This window comes from Patiria miniata, unplaced genomic scaffold (genome assembly GCF_015706575.1).
Source record: "Patiria miniata isolate m_02_andy unplaced genomic scaffold, ASM1570657v1 HiC_scaffold_19, whole genome shotgun sequence".
NCBI lineage: Eukaryota > Metazoa > Echinodermata > Asteroidea > Valvatida > Asterinidae > Patiria > Patiria miniata.
The window spans coordinates 16,013,339-16,034,082 of record NW_024037057.1 but is presented as its reverse complement, the minus strand read 5'-3'; the positions used below and the strand labels follow the sequence as shown (position 1 = coordinate 16,034,082).

Genomic DNA, 20,744 nt, shown 5'->3' with positions numbered 1-20,744 from the left:
CTAACTGAGCATTATGGCAATCGGTACCCAGTTCCAAAAATACCAGTAACAGCTCACCAGAGTGGTATACTTGGCTGCTGGTGGAAAACAATGAACTCACACTACTGAAGTCATTTTATTGCACACTGATACTTGTCAAAGGAGTGACAGGCAGCTAAAAGTCTGAAAATATCAGGGATGTCTGTTGATTTATATATTACATATTTATATATGACCGTCCGGTATGTTCAATTTTAGTTTCACATTAAAAAAAAGAGACAAAATGAGAGCAGGTACATGCCATGGTCAACCCTTCAGGTTTGGGTTCTAGCATACAGGCCTAATGTGAATGTCCAGGGAACCCTTTAGGTTTGGGTTCTAGCATATGGGCCTAATGTGAATGTCCAGGGAAGGCAAAGTAGTGAGAAAAATGACTCCAGTGTGTAAATCGTGCCAACAATATCCAATCGTGTCAACAATACAGGGAATAATGTACAAATCTTAAGGAGGATTTAGAAAATTGTTTGCATGAGTTCAAACAAATAAAATCTCGAGTTTCCATCATATCCTGAGTTCCCACAAACTTTGCAAGGCATTCAGCTGACATATTCCTTAACTTTAACGCACATTCAAATTTTGCCCTCCATGAAGGCCAGCTGTTGTGTCTATCATCGTGCCCATGTGACAAGAACATGCAGATGAGAAATGAGTGTAAGTCATCAAAATCATGGATATGCATTGTAGCGCACTGGAACTTTCTTCTTCAGTTTACGACACCTCAGCTTCAACTTCAGCATGTTTGGGAGATTTGTAACTCTCCAACTTGAGGGTCTCGAGCCCAGTAATATTCTGTAGCGTGTGCACCTGCTACTAAATGTGCAGTGCACTCTGTCTTGGATATTGAGGCGTTGTGTGTATAAATTCCATCCAGAACCTTGACTTTGTCTTCAGGAGTTTTCAGGGCCCTGACTTTGGAGACTCCAGGTCAATATCAAGACCATGTTCTGCATCAGGGACATCCAATCCTTTACTATGAAGTCAACGTTTATAATATTTCCATTTGGTTCAGACATTAAAGGCTTAAAAAGTAGTTCGGAAGTTAGGGATGAAGCCAAAGCTGGGGAGGAAGTCAAGGTTTGGGAAATGGCCTTAGAAACTGAAGTTGGGCTTAACTTGTGGGTGTTTAATGTAAGATATGTTAAAGTATTATATGTGTGTATATTTTATCACAATAATTTTTCATCTAATTTTTTTATTCATAGATCATGCTTTTTCTAGACACAGTTTTACTACCTTGTTACTTTAGGATTGTCAATGGATATGTGTGACACCAATCAAATGGATTGTTTGAATAATGTGAACATTTTAACCCTTTAAATACAACTGTACATGTATCAAGAAAGTCCTTATTTGAACGAGTTCACTGAGTTAGCATTTTCACAGATTTTTAACATTAATAATGTGCCCTTTAAAACATGCAATTTTCCACAGACCAGCTGAATTCTTCATCTTGAATTCCCGTGCATACCACACAAATTGAGAGGAAAAGAGTGCAAAAAGTTCTTATTCAGCTTGAATGTCCTCATTGCAGTGACTTCCCACCATCATCTGTGAGGAATCTGGGCAAATCCACTAACCATCATCTAGCCACTGAGGTGTCAGTCTCTGGTCCAAACATCTGTGAAAAACTGGCAATTTAAACAGCAGTAGTCCTTATAATGCTCCTTTGCTTGGATTCTAGGTAGCTGTAATAGCAAATTCCAAGCTGAATAAGAACTTGGGTCATTAATAAAAATGTTGGAAAATGCCCAACCGAAAGACTCTTGCCAACCCAAGTAAATATCCATGTTACAGCCAGCACTAACCTTCCCACAGCCTCCCAAATCCACTTGATTCAAGAGGAGGTAGAGCAAAGCATTAGCATATTGATGCCACACGATAGTTTACGTACACAAAAATGTATTGTCATTAATTTCCTGCATGGGGGATTTGGAAGGATTCTTAGCAATAATGTTCAGGAAGGTAGGGTTAATTAAGATGTATTCATGGCAAAATGATACTTTCAGGATTAAGTAAGGGTTAAGATGTTCACTGTGAGGGGGAGGGATGACGACACAATTGATATGCTGTGATGTGCACCTGAAAAAAAAAGGAAATGACCAGCAAGTCAACATACATTTAAAGTTTCTTCCGAGTATATATCCTTTAATTTGTATATATACAAAACAAGGTACATGTACATATTGTAGTACTGTCGTTTTCTAAAACATGATTACCTTTACAATTTCATTTTTTTTAAAAAATAAATTTACACTTAATTTGACCAAGTATGTTTAGCAACTTAACTTTTAGGCTTCATTGTCGCACAATGTAACTACTGTGTGAATAACCAAGGGCAAGTGGCAACAATGATGGACTCCTGTAAAGGACAGTAGATGACCTTTGTCGCCTGTGCTCAAATTACTGGAGGATCATACCCGAGATCCCTTGTCACTGCTGTGGGGTTACTTGTATTACGCTGTTAGATTACGGTCAGACTTTGGAAGTTATCCAGCCATAGTTTATAATGTAAGTGCAATTTTAAGTGCTTGTGACACTCAAAATTGCTTGTGCTGGGTCGTTTTGTCCCTGCACTTTTCGTGTGGTATTTTGTAAGATACTCAAGTAACTCAGCAATTGTCAAATTTCACATGGACATTTTATGGCTGCCATTTACATGTAGAGTTGAAACACTTCCACTCGTTTTTACTCCAAATTTATAGGATAATTACTTTAGTTAGAAGATGAATAAAAGTTTGTTTAAAAAAGAAATGTTGTCTCTCAGAACTGATTTTGTAGCACAAGGAGATGCAATACATTGCTTCAGAGCTGATTTGCACTACACAAATACAACAGGCAAGAGCTAGTGCAAAAAGAGTCGTACAAAAGTCAAGGTAAAAATATATATACACCAAATAAAGGAAACTTTTTTTTGGCTACACTTTTCTTTATGTAATAATAATACAGTAAACTCCGGCTAAACTGTCCTTGCTTCGTACGTTCGTACATGTACATGCATGACTTTCTGTGATCAATACCACAGCCTGTTTGTGATGATCAACATTGAGGATATTTTTGCTGGAATCAACCATGGATGTAGAAATAAACCAGGGTAAATCAAAGCCTTTGAATTTTAGCCATGAATCTTGTTTGCATGATCCAGATACAGATGTGCATAGGCCATTAATTCAATCTATTTTTTTCGCTCCGTGATTCAAATTGTGTATTTGTGTAAGTCGGCAAAATGACGACTTGCAGCAGAAGCCGACATTCGCGTAAGTTGTCACAAATTCTCTGGTCCCGAGAGTGCCGTCTTAGCCGGAGTTTACTGTAGAACATGCAAGGTTTTGTAAATACACACATTTTTATACAACATGCAAGGTTTTGTAAATACACACATTTTTATACAAATGGTCCAAACACTTAATACTTCAAGTTCAAGACCTTCAATATTCTGGTATGTCTACAAGTAACACTTCTGATTCTTAAGGACAATTCATACATATGTAACTTTGTTGTAAAACAATGTCATGCTGTTATAAAAAGCACAAATCAATGAATGACAAGATGCATGACTTTTGTTGTGGTTGCATTGGACTGCGAGTTATTGTTGACATTGCACTGTGGTTATTCTACCATGCGTCAGTGCTTGGATTAATTTTGGCACAGCGGCAAGTCATTTGTTGCATAAAGTTAAGTGTACTGTGCTCTCTCAGAATCTTATGAGGGTGCCCTTTGAATCTGTAATGCTAGATGTGGTTGTGGAAAAATGCATCAAATGATAGTGTCCATAATTTGCATGGTGTCATTCCACGAACTTGAATATTCAAGTTCAGTTAGTGCAACTTTGTAAAATAGTTTATACATGTATAACCTCTGCAAAAACTTGCACTTATTGAACAAATCTCACAATTGGTTGATTTGGCTGCAAATGTTTCCTGTCAGATTGCGTCACATTCAAATTTGAATATCACCCACCAGCCTTGACAAACACTATGAGCCACTTGCCATATACATGTACACCAATGTGTCGTTTATGACCTCGGAGATGCACTGCAGGTTCAATGCAGAAGAGAGCTGATCGTTGTTTCAAGTTTCTTATTGTTGGTGGGCCTTGTGTTTTTTGGCATGTGGTTGTGCATTCAAGTCTTCCACAGACAGTCGTTTCCCCGCTTGACTGACAGGGATTCCTTCCTGGATGGCAAGCTGGTCTGCAGGGGAATGACTTTCATCTGAAGATGAACCTGATTGGTCACTTTCATCAGAGGATGACTCTGATTGGTCACTATCATTTGAATCCGATTGGTCTTTGACTTGTTTTGGAGACGTAACAGCCTACAAATCAAATCAAATAAACAAAAACAGCAATCAGTTAAATAAAAAAACTAAAAATTACATACATGTAGAGTTTCACTTTGGATTTGCGGAACCCAATGATAATTTTTTTTTAAGGTGTGTCTTTAGGCCAAAAAAAAACAGTCTCTGGTTTCTGGTCTGCGTGTACATTTATTTTTTACCGTAGCCATGTGCTTTGGCAAAGCTAAAAAGGTTTTTTTTTCAATGTAAGATGACGTCTCAAAACCGCCAGACTCACTGGTTTGACTGGAATCCTGCTGCTGCACAATTTTACATGGTTTTAGATGGGGTTACGATCAAGTATAAGCTTTATGTGACTTCTCTGGACTCCCATACATTTTGCATTAAAGTTAGTTGGGCACCTTTTGCAGACGGTGTTGTAGTTTTGTAATTGTGGGTCTGGAAGCCAGACTGAGGGAGTGATGGTCGTGTATCTGGCCACCTGTAAACGCTTTGGAATTAAAGCAATATGTAATGACCAGCCTGGCAGCACATGCACGATGTCAATGTCGCTGTATGGTCTGGCGTTACCGTTTTCTCTGATTTTTGTCTTGACTATCCAAATTCCCCGAAGAATGTTCGTGTGGGTCGAGATCGTCAGTGGGTGCGGAATTTTCAAGCCTTATGGCCTTACTGAGGTCACCTCAAGCTCCAACCTGAAGGATATTTTTGAAAGTTTTAAGGGGATTGAAGCGTCATCTGCAACATCAGCAGACATTTGAAGGAAAAAAAAGTAATGGGAAAAAAAGCCACATCGCCGCACCACTTTTGGGGCAAGCTCCATACCAGAAACCAAAGACCTTATCAAAGATTTTTTTGGCCTTATCTGTTCCAACAGAAAATTCATACTCATTTATTAAATTACTAACAAATAATGAGACATCAAACAAAAAAACTTGGCCTAAAACAGAAAACAGATGAAGTATCAGACTGTGAAAAAGTAGCTACTCCTAAACATTTAAAGTTGGTATATACGTGCTTTTTGGGTGTGGCACCTTGAAAAATAGATTTTCAAATTGAATTGATAATTTTCTAGCATTACACTAGTTATGAGCTTTGCAATGAGACATCAAACGGAAAAAAAAAAATCTGCCCACAATAAGTAACAAATTGTGCTCCTAATTCAGTTTTGAAGCCAGCGGGACCTACACACGCACTTTTGCGACGGTGCAGTTTATGAATAGTAATCAACACCACACATTTCAAGTATATACGTACATATACCGGCATGCATGTCCAGACTAACTGTACCTTATGTGGATGAAGACGTGTACATGCACATTATGTGTATACATCGTATACAGTGCGATCAAAACTTGGAAACACTGTTTTGCAATCCTCTGAGAGGAAAAGACACAAAATTAGCAGAGATTCTGATGAAACTTGGGATCTGTGCTCTTCGATCATCGCATAGCTAGGATCGGGCGAATACCAACCCGGCCAAAATTAACATGTGTTACATGGATATGTCACTAGATAAGAATATTTAAAGCATTTTGCTCAAAACTTTCTGAACTGGAACATGCTGTCAAAACCACTTTTTAAACCTGTAAAAAGGCCTGCAAATGCAAACATGGAAATTTATTTGCTACATGACATCATATATTCCTATAAAAGTCGTTCAGAAAAGAAATTCTGAACTTTTGAAAAAGCACGTATGTACCAGCTTTTATTTAAGTAAGATTGCAATTAACTGTGATGTGTATACATGATATTAGTTACCCCACAAGGGAACACAGAATAATGTAGTACGTCTGCGTCCCACATACAACAAGGCCGAATTTATCTCCAAGCAAACTTGACACACAGTAAAAATGGAAGGCGCACGCAGTACACAAACTTTTCTGTGGTTATCTTATTACACGTGCGTGTTATGCTCAATGGTGCGCACATCTTAGATTAGTGCAATACATGGAGTGCGGTATGGACCCTGGCCGTGCTACATGGTTATATGTAGCACCGCTTGTTGCCATGGATCGGCCAATCAGGATCAAGAATTCAAGTGTACTTGAAGATAACTATGTTTGTATGTTTCACCTGCTTCTGCACAAAAGGGAAAAAATACTTCAAACTAACTTTCCAGATCCTTCCAAATCACCCACATGACTTTTGGAGAATTTGATGAATGAAGGAAGGTACAGACTGATGAATACAACATCAACTGCCTTCAAATTGGCAATGTTTTTTGAGCCAAAGAATTGGCTCATCGACTCTAGTGGGCTCCTTTTGCTGCCAATATATTGACTTGCTGTATGCCATGAATTAATTAGGCCCCTAAGAAGTAAAGTACAAGTAAGAACGATGTTTCAGATCAATGGAACAATGCAGAATGGATCTTATTACAAAGACTCAGGAAGTTATGGTTTAAGACTTACTGTAGTCTTCTGCACAGCATGTTTATGAGTGTGCTCTCTGGCCTTCTGTTCAAACACGACACGATTGGTCAGGAATTCTGTAGACTAAAGCCACAAAAAGAAATAAAGCATGTCAAACCAGTCAGAACAGATTCCACACGAGTTTTTCCACGATCAGAGATGGCATCTGGAGCATGATGTATGAACGTCAAACTCCAAAAGGGATGGAGATCCTCCACAAGATCTACATTTGATCTACCTAAATGTCCTTTTCTTAGTTTTAGTAGACTCTGACATTGTCTCTGCGGAACTGTCGGAAATAGAGTCTGATAATGTGCTGTAATGTGCAATGCTTAAAGCTATAGTCCATCATTTGCAGCCAGCCGAAAAGTAACTGGCGTAATTATTGTTGAAAAACAAACTTGGTTGAAAGATAGTAAGGGAACTAAACTCCCTGTGAAATTATTCTTTCTGGGAAGCTTTCATTTTGAAGTAATCAACAAAAGAAGGCATTTCCAACGGTGATTCTTAAGAAGCACCGTAGGAAAATTTAAATTAGTAGTTCGTTTTGTTATTCAGCGCAGCGCGCACAAGTATTGGAACGACGCACACGCGCGCGCGGTTGTTATAATTCGTCGGATCAGTGCGCGACGTCGCGTATAGCTGCAATTCAAAACAATTCAAAACATGATTCAGTAGCTTTTGATTTGAAATTGAGATCTTATGATTTGAAATTGAGATCTTAGATTGCTGTTTTTCTCGGAATGTACAGCTGAAGCTTAGCTGAAACTTCATCAGGTTAGTTGCTCAGTATCCTTCATTAGATTTTGAACTCTTTTGTTGCTTCAAACGAACAAAATGCACAAATTACAAATGATGGACTGTAGCTTTAAGACAGCCAACGAATTCGCGTGTACATAGGCAATCGCACTGGAAAAAAGTGCGAATTATCAATGGGATTCTGGGACATGCAGTGTGTGGGCATGCCTGGTGATGCTATGTTCTTTTGTTATTGTCAGCAGAATTGGAAGTGCACTTGTAGGCATCGGAGGTGAGGTATTTTCTGTAATAGAATGGCAGGTCACAATTATGTTTGTACTGAGACTTACAATATCCGCCATGAGTGGGTCATCAGGATTGGGCTGAGACATCAAGAGTTTGATGGACGTCAGTAATGTACCAATGCTCAGACTAGGCTTCCAATTACCCTAAAAGAAAAATAACAATTAACCAGAAATGCATACGTACCAAGTGATGAATATTGGAAGAGTGCTATTTCATGGTGCTGTAATTTCACTGATCCAGATCGGTTGAATATTAAAGTCTCTAAAACCCTATTCATGGAAATGTTTCTTTATCTTTTTGGTATTAGGTAAGGAAACTTTCCTCTTGGTCACAATGCCTGTATTTAATGGCGGCTATTCTTATACGCCAGAAGTGTGACGTCATGCAGGGTCGTCTCCTATAGCAACCATTCCACACAATGTCTTGTCTACCATTTTATCCTATATTTTGCACAGGCCACTTAGTTGAAAATTTTCTAATTGAGATTCCTCAGACACTAAGAATAAATAAGACTGGAAAATGGGACAGTGCTTCGTAGCTGACTGTATTCAACAATCAGAACGTTGTTTTAATTTTCCAACAGATACATAATTGATGGAAAAAGTGGGCACCGTTCTATCACTACATCAGGCCAGGTTTGTGTGGAACACACTTATATCCATTTTGACGTGGAGATCAGTGATAACGCACTGCGTTCAATTAACTGCCAGCGGGACATCAAACCTTTCACTTATCATGGTTACATCGCAGTGGTGTCATTTATTTCTCACACAGTAGGTTACAACCATTTATTTGTTTGACTTATTCGCACTCGTAACAAAACAACAGTTGACTGCTGTGATGTGGGATATGATGTTTTTAACACCCGAGGGGCACATAGAATGATTAAGACGAACGAGGATTAAAAAAAACATGTATCAATCGGTATCTTAAACCACAATTTTGTTAACATTTTCCTGGGTCAAAATTCCAATGCAAACGCTGGTAAGATTTTGCCTAATGGCTTTTTGTTCATTGTCAGAGTAAACTTAACTCCAATTCTGGTGCAAACCTGACTTAAGAATGACTATCTGCAGCAAGACATAGCCTTTATCTTTTTGTACAATAATTAAATCACATACACTAGATTGCACATGAATGACAATCACAGGTCCATTACAGTCTCAACCCAAGAGACAAGCTATGAGTGAATGCGGAAAAAGACGTTCTATTGTCACCATACGTGTTCTAATTGTGACCTTACTGCTGACTTGTGATGACTTGATAACAAGTCTGTCCTATGATGCGCTCTATGTTCACTATGGGGGATTCTCCAATCTTTGTCTCTAGTTCCGATTTCGAGGCCCATAACTCAGCCTCATCCTTGTTCTGCTTAGTCCTATTACAGTACATGTCCATTTTTCCTGGCCATTAAGGCTTCCTGATGATCCTAGCTACAGATGAAGCTGAAACCACAGACAAAGCTGAGGCAGGGAAATGGCTACAATGTTTTATTAGTGAACACAAGTAGAACACGTAATAATGTAATGCTTCTGTGTCCCGTATATTTCAGCCTCATGGTATGTGGGACGCAAGATACACTACATTTTCCATGTTCCACGAGTGCGAGTGGGATAACCAATTTATCTTCAAGCAAACTTGATGCACAGTAAAGATGGAACACGGCAACATGTTTGTGTACACGCGGTACACAAACTTTTCAGTGGTTAACCCATTAATTATATGTGCATGCAGAAGGAACGGTGCATGCATCTTGGAATAGCGTGATACACAGAGTGCGATATCGACCGTGTTATTAGGTATAATATCACACTGTTGTTGCCGTGGATCGACCAATCAGAATCAAGGATTCAAGCTTGCTTGAAGATAAATAGTTATATATATCTGACAACTTACCGAAGGTGGCATCTTGAGTAGGTCCAGACAGATTCTACCAACTGAGTCAATATTTGGATGATATATAGGAGTCAGAAATTGAACCTTGGGAGGCTCCATAGGATATCTGTAAACAACAAAAACAGCACCAGTATTCCTTCAGTATATGCTCAAGCAACACTTCAATTTGAAGTCGTAAAGATGATGTTGATTGCTGGAAGATACATGTATCTGCGTCATTTTGCAGATATATGTTGCTTGAGATATTTTTAACAAAATTAGCTATTCCTGTGATGAGAAGAGTTTTTATAATTACTTTTGAGAGCTATTTTTCAGGTCCTGTTTTTAGGGCTCCGGCTGTAATTTGCCTAAAAGTCCTCAATGCTTGCAGCAAATTTTTGTAAAAGAATGACATCACAAGTACCGGTATGAGTCTCTTATGCTGCAGCAACAAACATGTAATACAGGCCAAACTCTCTGCGTGACTTAATACACACACAGACACACCCAGACTTGTTTCACACACCTAGTGTGGACTTTCCTTTCTTTTCGTGTAGTTAAGGAACACCAGTGGAAAAACTCATTTTTCTCAAACTGTGAAAACTCTTACAACCCAATTTTTTTTCAATGATTCCCTTTAGTGTTTCTCTTCATTCTGCTACAGATAAACCTAACCCAAAAATGCCTCTAAACCTGTTTTCCAGAAATGGGGAAACACTGTGTGGACGTGGGCAAGTCCACACTTCGTCGCTGCTACCTACATTATGTGGACGTCTTTTGTTCGGAAGTCCACACTGCGTATGTAAGACAAGCTCACACGCACGCACGTTTGTTTATGGAGTAAATCAAGGATTTCTTTTGTTCCTCTTCCCTTTTCCTTTGTTTGTACATTTCTCATTGGTTTGTACACGTTTTCCAACCGAGAAGTCCTCAATTCGGTTTCTGACCTCGATTCACCGATGATGTTGCACGTGTGTGTCCTCGATTTACACCATGAACGAAGGCATCTTTGTAAACACTGGCAATCGCGGACCCCCTATTGTCCCTAATCCTCATTCCTTTGTTTGTACTAGCAACAGCTCTCATGGTTTTGTACACGAATTTCAATCGTGGACTATCGGTCAATCGTGGACGTAGTGTTTGTGCCCTAACCCTTTTGCCCTAGGTCCATGATTGCCGGAGTTTACATGCTCATATAAGCAGGTTTGTTACTGGTGTAAATCGAGGATTTTCTATTGTTCCTCTTCCCTTTTCCTTTGTTTATACAACAACTTTTTTGCAACAGCTCTCATTCGTTTTATACGCGTTTTTTAATCGAAGTCGTCCTCGATTTAGTTCCTGTCCTCAATTCATAGATGATATTGCATGTGTGTGTCCTCGGTTTACACCATAAACATGCACACACATAGACACACAGATGTAATGCATTCAACATGTACTGTACCTGTAGGTACTATAGGTTATATTGTGCGTTCTCTGTACATTCCAAATATAATTTACTATATTCTAATGTACTAAAGAAGTACTAAACGAGCAGCAACCTTACATTTTTATTAGATTTTTTGTTTCATAACAAAACAAAAATTATGACTTTTTCCCAAACAACTGCACGATTCTTTCCTCTGTGTGAGCTGTTACCGATCACAGTGCCAGCCTAGTGCGTGTACCACACTGTTACTGACCAATGTCCTGCCAGGACCCTGATCCTACTGTGCATGATGCTGCTGCCCCAAGCAACCTCAATACATAAACATGAAGCATGATCGCTATTATATCAGACATGCTTCAGCAATGTCCAGAACCACAGCAATTCTCACAATTAAGTTGCGCTTACTGGAGCAGTCTTAACTGACAACAAAGTCAAAGTTTGTTCAACTTAAGATGAGGAGGAAAGGTCTACTTTTTTGTGGCACATAGAGATTTAGCCTGGACCTGCAATGCTACGACATGTACAACACTAGTACTGGACCAAGACGATCACGTCCAGTGCCATGCTGTACAGCACAACCTAATCACACGGTCAGATGTCATGTGTGTGCTTCAGCCTCCTAGCAACAACTGTTTGATTTATTTACAATGTAGGCTGAATCAAAACAACATACTGTGACATTGGAGCCAATTTATTGGCTCAAAATATCCAGCAAACACCATTTTGAGTATTGGCTACCAAGGTTACTCAGATTTCCTGTTGTACCCCCACCTGATTAATCATTCAAATGCAATCCATACCATGTACATATGCAGAACTCAGACTGGAACATGATCATTAGTTACCTCTCAGGTACCTGGATTTCCAAGTCAAATACCCCATCTGAATAAGGCGTCTTCTCATCACCAATTATCTCTGTCAAATAGAAAATTTGAACTAAATGTTAATTAACTTAAATTGCATACTACATTATATGTATTCAAGTGACTGTTAAAATATGGGACATGGCATTTTTTAATACTAGAGTGGCACATGGGTGTTAAAAATGTCTATGTCTTCACAACAGTCAACAAAGCTCCCTGCATCGTTTTCTATTTGATTCTGGTTGCCGATAAGTTTAAATATATAAGGTCATTATCAGAGACTACCCTTAAATGGTTTTAAACTAAATAGTTATTAATTGCTCCATCACACAATAATTCCCTTATTCATAAATACCTGTGACAGTTTACCTATTCCTATTGGTCAAGAGCTTGTCATATGGGTGGTTTTAAACACAGCTCAGCAATGTTTAAAAGCAGTCGTGAGCCCCTGTGATACGCGCCACATGCACGCAGTACGTGTATGCACCCCATGTTCCACTGGCTTGAGAGCTGCATGTACTGATATGATTTTCCAAACATGGAGTAAAATGATAGAACAAAAAATCGTTGATATCGGCGCCGTGTTTTGTCTATGGTGTACAAAAGAATGCTACGTTCGTCGCACAATGTATGCATAACGTTATGTTTTTTCCTTTTGATGAAAATATGTGACTCAAGTCACGAGTCACCAAGCTGGAGTCGGAGTCATCATGGTCGAGTCCGAGTCATTTTACAATGTTACTCAAGACGAGTCCGAGTCAAGAAAAATGTGACTCGAGTCCAAGTCTTGGATTTGAGTCCTACAACACTGCACACTACCGGTACCTACGTGCTTGCAGCTGGTTTGTGCTTTCATTCTTCATCCAGCAGGAAACACCAGGAGGTGGTTCTCGCTCCAGCTGACTCAGTTCCTTACTTATTCTCAATGACCGACGCATCCTACATGTACAAGACAATAACAAATACACAGCCACATTAGTAGTACTTACTTCTGCTTGGAAATGGATGCAAACAATGCAGATATGTATGTAAGTGTACATCTATAGGTCAACGTGGTCGAAGATAGTGTGCCAGCACAACAGGGTTTGATCCATACAATGCACGTTCATGTGTATAACTTGTTTGTATAGTAATGTCTCTCTTGTGTGGAGTTGTTATCAAATAAAAGTCATCTGGACAAGGAAGATACAGTAAAACACACACACACACACCCAGTCGTTTTTTGCTATGCTTCCGAGGATTGGCTTTGTGTTTTCCTTTGTCCCTGTAATATAACACTCTCCCATAGACTAAGCACACAAACCTGCGTTCGAGGACAATAGGCACCTTCCTTCGAGGATCAATGGCCCCTTTGTGCTCCTTTTGTTGTCTGTCCTCAGGCGTAATGCCATGCAGGAACACACACACGTGTGTAAATGCCGGCAATCGTGGACGCCCCATTGTCCCTAATCCTCTTTCCTTTGTTTGTACTCTAACTTTTTAGCGACAGCTTTCATTGGTTTTGTACACGATTTGAGATCGTGGACGTTCGGTCAATCGTGGACGTATTGTTTGCGCCCACATTCTTTTGTCCTACGTCCACGATTGCCGGTGTTTACATACTCATACACACACACACATGCAAACACAAATACCGATACATGTAACTGGTTTGTTGCAGAATATATCTTCAATGGAGAGCACACTATATGATCTCCTTAAATATCAGTTACGTTTGGGCCTAGCACATCAGGCTTATGAGAACACGGAGAGTGTTCTCCCTCCATGTCTATATGGCTGAGTACAAAAATGAGTTGCACAGAAATGCTGAGCTTGATTGTGTTCACTAAGAAAGAGACCAAGTTAAATATTTCCATCTTCGTGAAGGGCAGACTAAAAGTCCAAAATGTATACCTTGTAGAGTGAATTCATAAAAACAATATATAGAGAACTGGCCTTTTGCGTTGCAAAACGAGGGGCACAAACAAACCTGGAGGGGACAGAATAACCTGGAGGGGGACAGAATTAATGGGCCGGGGAGGACACTTTTACCTAGGTTATTCTGTCCCCCAGACAGTTTTACTGGGGGACAGAATTACCGTCCACACTGCCGATCGTTACCGCGTACGGACGAAATGGGCCTAATGACGAACGCCTTGACTAAGGCTAAGGGAATTACTGAAGTTTTGTTTACGTTGGTTCTTGGTTGACGCTTCTCTTAAGGACTCCAAAGGGGAGTATTACCAGGAGGCCAGAAACATCGGGGCAAACCCCTTCTCTTGGCGATAAGCGTTACTGGGTTCTTTTACGTGCATATTGCATTACACAACACACGATCTCCGGCTTTACGTCCCATCCGAAGGACGAAGCAATAATGGTTAAGTGCCTTGCTTTGTTTGTAAATGAATTCCTGGGGTTTACCATCAAAGAGAAGCCTAAGGCATTCTGGTCTTACATAAAGAACCTAAGACAAGAAAACATTGGCGTCGGTGACCTGAAAAAGGACAAGAAGACTGTTAGTGACAGTCGGAAATTCTCAATCAACAGTTCCAAAGTGTATTCACCAAAGAGGGCGACAGCCCACTTCCACACCTGCCCGGCACCCTGCCTTAGGGAATACCACACCTGAATGTCAATACTGCGGGAGTTAAAAAGCTGCTGAATGACATCGATGCATCTAAAGCCACAGGTCCAGATGGGATTCCACCCTGGTTCTTGAAAATGGCTGCAAAAGACCTTGCTCCAATACTTTGTGACATGTTCCAGACTTCTGTTGACAACGGTGAAGTGCCTGAAGATTGGAAAGAGGGAAACAGCGCACCAATTTTCAAGAAGGGAGACCATGCTGATCCTGCCAACTACTGTCCAGTGTCCTTAACATGTCGTCATATATGCAACATTCTCAAGCACATCATACACAATCACACAATGAAATTCTTTGAGCAAAATGAAATCTTGTCAGACAACCAACATGGCTTCAGATCTCGCGTTTAACAGAGACCCTGCTAAACCTCACCATCAATGATTTAGCATCTGCTCTGGTAGACAAAAAGACTGTTGACGTTGCCATGCTGGACTTCACGAAGGCATTCGACAAGGTTCCTCACAAACGTCCCATGCACAAACTTCATCACCTAGGAATCAGGGGTCCTTTACACTAATGGATCTCAGGCTTTCTGCCAGAATGCCATCAGCGAGTTGTCATCGACGGGGAGTCATCTTCTCCAGCACTTGTCACATCAGGAGTTCTGCAAGGAACTGTGCTCGGACCACTACTGTTCCTGACTTACATCAATGACCTGCCGAACAAGCTGACTTCACAAGTGAGACTATTCGCTGACGATTGCCTACATGTAGTTTACCAACAAATATCATAAACAAGGACACCTCAACTCTCCAAAATGATCTCAAGTTGCTGAAATCATATGGCAGAATAAATGGTTCATGAACTTTAATCCATCCAAGTGCTGTACCATCACATTTGCTAACCGGAATCCTCCAAAGAGATCCTACACCTTCTGTGGAGAGCAACTCACATCGAAAGACTCCAGTCCTTACTTAGGCGTGGAGCTCCAAAACACAGCTTGCTGCAGCCAAAGCCCGGAAAGTCCTCGGAGTCATCAGGAGGAATATGTGGAGCTGCCCAGAAGATATGAAATCCACGACATACCCATCTTTAGTGCGTCCGCACCTGGCATATGCTGTAACTGCGTGGGACCCACACCGAGTGTAATGCCAAAAACACTGGACAGAGTCCAAAGACAGGCAGCAAGATTCTGCACAAAGAATTACAGTAGGCAGGAGGGAACAGTCACTGGAATCCTGGACCACCTCAAGTGGAGAGACCTGAAAGAACGTAGAAAGATACAAGGACTATCAATGCTCTACAAAATCAAACATGAGCTGGTTGCCATCTCACGAAGAGAGCACCTCACCTTAAACACAAGAAATACCAGGGGGCACCAACACAAATTCTACAAATGACATGCAACCAAGGAAGAACTCTTTCTTCTCGAAAACCATTACAGAATGGAGCAAGTTGCCAGCCAACGTCGTCAACTCTAGAACACTACTTGCATTCAAGGATAGTGCATCCAAGCACTTCATGGACATCTAAGGCAATTTGCTAAGGTCATCTCCACATCCACTCCATGCGAGTCATAAGGTCAAAGTTGGTGTGATATTCTTCAGTGAATTTTACCGACGTTGACTTGAGTGACTCTCCACGTTGACTCAAGTGACTCTCCACGCCTGAATGATATGAATGAATGAATAATGTATGAATGCTAGTACCCCTCCAGCACTCTACAATAATACAATATTCTTCATCAAGAGTGTCATCAAGAGTGGAGTGCCAACTTGCACGCGTGGTCTGCCGGTCCTTCTGCAGGTTGTGGGTTCGAGCCCAGCCTGATGGGCCGGCTACGACACTTCTACGCCCGATGTGGGCAGAAGCATTATTTTATTAATGCCTTGCAGTGGACTTAGTTACCCCATGGAGCCATTGTGTGAGGGGCTGGTTCTTCCAGTTCCACACTTTCCTCTGTATAGCCCCACTAGTGTGGCCGTGATATTGCTGCGCTGTATCCAGAGATACAGCGCAGCAATATCACGGCCACACTAGTGGGGCTATCCGCAGTAGGGCCGCACAATCAAGTGGCCTTTGGCCGTGTGATATGGGTGATAAAATATTTGACTTTTCAGTAGCCTTGACCAAGGCGTTGGGCTTATCGATTCGCCGATAAAAAAAAATTGCCGATAAGAAAATCCCTAATCAACTTGGCAAGGCATAATTGCGTGCACATATCGATGCCCGTACGCTGCTAGTGAGAAAGTAACTTGTACCATACAGCAAGGCTATGCTTCTACGTACGCACGTACACACACGTACTCGTACAACAGCCATGCACACACAGTACATGCATGAGCTAGTCCGCGTAACCCCAAGGCGTTGGGCTTATCGATTCGCCGATAAAAAAAAATCGCCGATAAGAAAATCCCTAATCAACTTGGCAAGGCATAATTGCGTGCACATATCGATGCCCGTACGCTGCTAGTGAGAAAGTAACTTGTACCATACAGCAAGGCTATGCTTGTACGTACGCACGTACACACACGTACTCGTACAACAGCCATGCACGCATGAGCTAGTCCGCGTAACCCAACGCCTTGATGGTTTTGAGTTGACCCAGCAAAACCTATTACGGTAATGAGGTACCACCCCCGCGTATACTGAATTCTCATTGGTCAGCCCGCGATAGGCTAACAAACACGTCGCATCTGCGAAGAAACGCTGCAATGGCGGCCCGTTGCTGTGGGTGAAAGTCGTTCAGTCCCGGTCTGTCCGAAGCAGTATTGAAGGCTCCAACGAATTCTGCAGGTAATGGTACAACTATAGAATGCAGGGCCAGTTTACTCTACATCCGCGCCTCCGTACGGCTGCGTGGAGGCGTGGAGCCGCAGTCGACCTTCTAGTACCTCCGAAAATCGATCGTGGAGTCGTGGAGCCGCAGTCGATATCTCCGAGAATTGCGCCCTCTATCGGCGCGCGTCTCCGCGACTCCGCGCCTCCGCCACTCCAGTGCCCCGCGTCTCCGCGACTCTGCGACTCCCCGACTCCGCGCCTCCGCCACTCCAGACAGTGCCCCGTCGCCCTCCTCCCTTCCTAATTTGCGAGCCCATTTAAAATGGATACGGATGCTTCGTTCTCAAAAAAATTCCGCCGAGAATTTCGCCCTCTATCGGCGCGAGTCTCCGCGACTCCTCGCCTCCGCCACTTCAGTGCCCCGCATCTCCGCGACTCCCTGACTCCGCGCCTCCGCCACTCCGCGACTCCGATCCGTACCGTGCCCCAACACATTTACAAGCACGCCCTCCCGTCCGATCCTTCATGAGAAGCTTAGAAGACAGGTGCATTCGCTGTACTTAGCACTTTTTGCAGGTTTGCATATCTATTACTCCTATCCATCCACGCCTCCAAGCAAATTAAAAAACCTTGCTCCGGCGTGGCCCTGCATTCTATAGTTGCTCCAATGCTGTCATTAGACGATCGTTGCCCACTCAAATGGATTCATTACACGAGCCGAAAAACTCGAATCAATGTCAAATTGTTGAAAAAGTGACGAACATTTCGCTCTCGCTAAAAAGACATGGAAGACGCCATGATGACTAATGCATTATGCATGCTGCGCGACGTCACATGATTCTTGTGAAGCTTACGATTGGTCAGCTTAAAAATGAATTAATCATACTATTGGGAAGGTTGTTTCATGTGATTGGTCCAAGACGAACCTACATAATCATCACGGCATACCCGCATATCCTGAAGCCCGCCCATTTTCGTCCAAAACTGGACGAAAAAGTAAAGAAAGACATTAAACCCGGAAGTTGCAGACCCAACAAGGCGGTCGTTCGACAGGCCACGCGGCGCGTATATCCCCCACACGTACGTATTTACACCCACACGCAGAACATAGTAGGCCTACATTTACTGCCTTATTACACCATGCGTACAGTCCGTACTCACGTGTGTGTGCTTGCTGGTTGTGTTAGTACCGAACCGTTCGTACGGACAAGGGTCGGTGGTACACGCACGTAGCCGGGTTGATTGTGGGTGCAGGGCCCGATTATCTCCCTTCGACAAAAAGCCGAGAGACCGCATTGAACAAGGCTAACTTTTCAGAGATTATTTAACTTAATAAGGCTTTTGTCTACTTTCTACAAATTGACACATACATTTTCATAATTTATAAACTACACAGAAATTTCTTGTTTTATTCACGAAGGACTTTGTATTTATCAAAATGGCTACTTTAATAAAGGTGGCATGTTATGGCCACCGTAGTTTTCAGCGTTTGGCATGGTGCGTCATTATACATTCCCAACTTCCATCATGTCCATGTGACTTCTGAACGGGTGCGATGTTATTCTTAACTTGGCTTGTGCAGCCTCGACTCCAGGGGCGCGTGCGCGTTCCTTCACTAACCCCTGGCCGTGATGTACACGTAAATGATGCTGACTGGCTATTTAGAGCGTACTGCGTGCGCATTTCGAAGATTGCATGCCGGGCGCGCCAATAATGCGCTCACGTGCTTTTGCATGTCAAGTCACGTACAAAATTTTTTTGTTATTAAAAACTCGCGATGCCTGTATGATATGGATTATGGCAGCCTCACTTTTCGCTAAAAAGACCCCTGTATCTTCGGTTGTAAAGGGATGAAAGCGGTACGTACATTTGGCACAATTGCAGAATACCCCGCCACTCACCTATCCCACCTCGTATCCGGATACGCGGATACGGAGTCACGCTTGGATGCTCAACCAAAACCACACGCGTGTGCCACTCCGTATCCCCGTATCCGCGTATCCACTTCCCGGCACCTACTTTGGACTTGGACGTTTTTCCCCTGCTCCCCATTCAACTCACGTTGTCTCTGCCTTCGTTATTTTCATGAATATGGATGCTTCGTTCTCAAAAATGTTTTCATCCGCTAAAAATAAAGTCCACCCCGTATCCCCGTATCCGCGTATCCACTTCCTGGCACCTACTTTGGACTTAGATTTATTTAACCCCTGCTCCCCATTCAATTCACGTTGTCCCTGCTGGCTGCATTTCTTAATACAGGGAAAGAGCGCCCTCTTTAGACCCTCCAGCGCTCAAATCCACCCCGTATATTGTATCCGCGTATCCACTTCCCGACATCTACATGTACTTTGGACATTTCTGCAACATTTTCCGACTGCGTAGCCATTTATTTTTAGGGGGTAATTTTCGCGTGGCGGGGTATTCTGCAATTACTCCGTACATTTAATACAAATCTTTGCTAAATAACGCAACGTCCAAACCTTATGTTTGAAAGGATTGATTCTACAAAATCACAACTTAAAACATTTTAAAGATGCAGCCTAATTATAATGCAGCCTAATTATAATGTGCCATATTTTGACACATTTAAATTACACAATTCCAGGGTTGAGATCGCGCAAGGCATGATGGAAAACGACATGGCGCAGCAAGATCTTGTCCCATGGGGGTGCACACCGGTAAATCGATCCGCCAAGCTCATGAATAAAAGTTATACCCTCAAAATATTCTATTAGAGAGTTCTGAGCGCCGTAAAATTGGGAAATTGAAGAGATATGGTAATGAACCTCTGGTCCGGACTTGGGGCTTCCAATTCTGAGCATTTTGGATGCTATTGGGCTCGAAAGTGGCGCTATTTTGCCATGTTGTGGAGGGATCGTTTTTCAAGATGGCTACTTTTCCGCTTTGGGGGAAATAGGGGTCGTCTTCTTTGCGTGAAAATATCTCGATAAGTCAATTGTCAACCCACCAAAAATCGAAAAGAAAATGAAAGATGACACATTGATCATCATTTTTCTGTGCAGCTTGAATACCTGTGAGAGTTTTGAGTATTTTTAAAATAATTTTGAAGTATGGGCATTTAGCACTAGTATCTATGGGAGTTTATTTGCAGGTATGCACCCATGGGAACGAGGTTGTGGCTTGTGCAAAACAAACCAGGTGAGCTTGGGAATGGGAGATCATTGATAAATAAGTTGATACATCACTGCAAAGAAATGTAATGTGAAAGGTATCTATATATTCATTAGTTGTCCAACAATTCAGCAGAAACTCTTATGTGCGTCATTATACCTTCCTTCCTGGCTTGAACTTGAAGTTGAAGCGCAGCACGCGTCGGCGACCGGACGACCCGCGCACAAAATTGGACAGAAGAATTAACCAGTCGAAGGAGGGCGCACTACGATTAGCTGCTGCAGCCATATTGACTGACGTCTTGGGTC

At 41.9% G+C, this 20,744-nt stretch overlaps 2 protein-coding genes across 6 annotated transcripts in view; one reads left to right on the top strand and one right to left on the bottom strand.

The window, feature by feature from the left end:
• Positions 1 to 2,790, top strand: part of LOC119725911 (PAX-interacting protein 1-like) — a 62,937-nt gene extending 60,147 nt beyond the window's left edge. For both annotated transcript variants that reach the window (XM_038197524.1, XM_038197523.1), the window contains one exon: positions 607 to 2,790. In XM_038197524.1, the coding sequence (XP_038053452.1) occupies positions 607 to 628 (22 nt within the window). In that variant the 3' untranslated portion in view covers positions 629 to 2,790. The remainder of the gene's footprint in view (positions 1 to 606) is intronic.
• A 658-nt stretch (positions 2,791 to 3,448) lies between these two features.
• Positions 3,449 to 20,700, bottom strand: LOC119725913 (ubiquitin-conjugating enzyme E2 T-like). 4 transcript variants are annotated; one of them, XM_038197527.1, is made up of 7 exons: positions 20,596 to 20,700; positions 12,786 to 12,899; positions 11,943 to 12,012; positions 9,690 to 9,795; positions 7,838 to 7,936; positions 6,750 to 6,833; positions 3,449 to 4,353 (listed from the first exon to the last, which is right to left on the bottom strand). In XM_038197527.1, the coding sequence occupies exons 2-7, from the start codon at positions 12,814 to 12,816 to the stop codon at positions 4,117 to 4,119; spliced, it is 627 nt and encodes a 208-aa protein (XP_038053455.1). In that variant the 5' UTR covers positions 12,817 to 12,899; positions 20,596 to 20,700; the 3' UTR covers positions 3,449 to 4,116. The 4 variants fall into 4 exon arrangements, with proteins under 4 accessions (XP_038053455.1, XP_038053454.1, XP_038053456.1 ...); XM_038197526.1 differs by having other exon boundaries at positions 12,790 to 12,899; XM_038197528.1 differs by lacking the exon at positions 20,596 to 20,700 and adding an exon at positions 15,476 to 15,600 and having other exon boundaries at positions 12,790 to 12,899.
• Between the last annotated feature and the right edge of the window lie 44 nt (positions 20,701 to 20,744).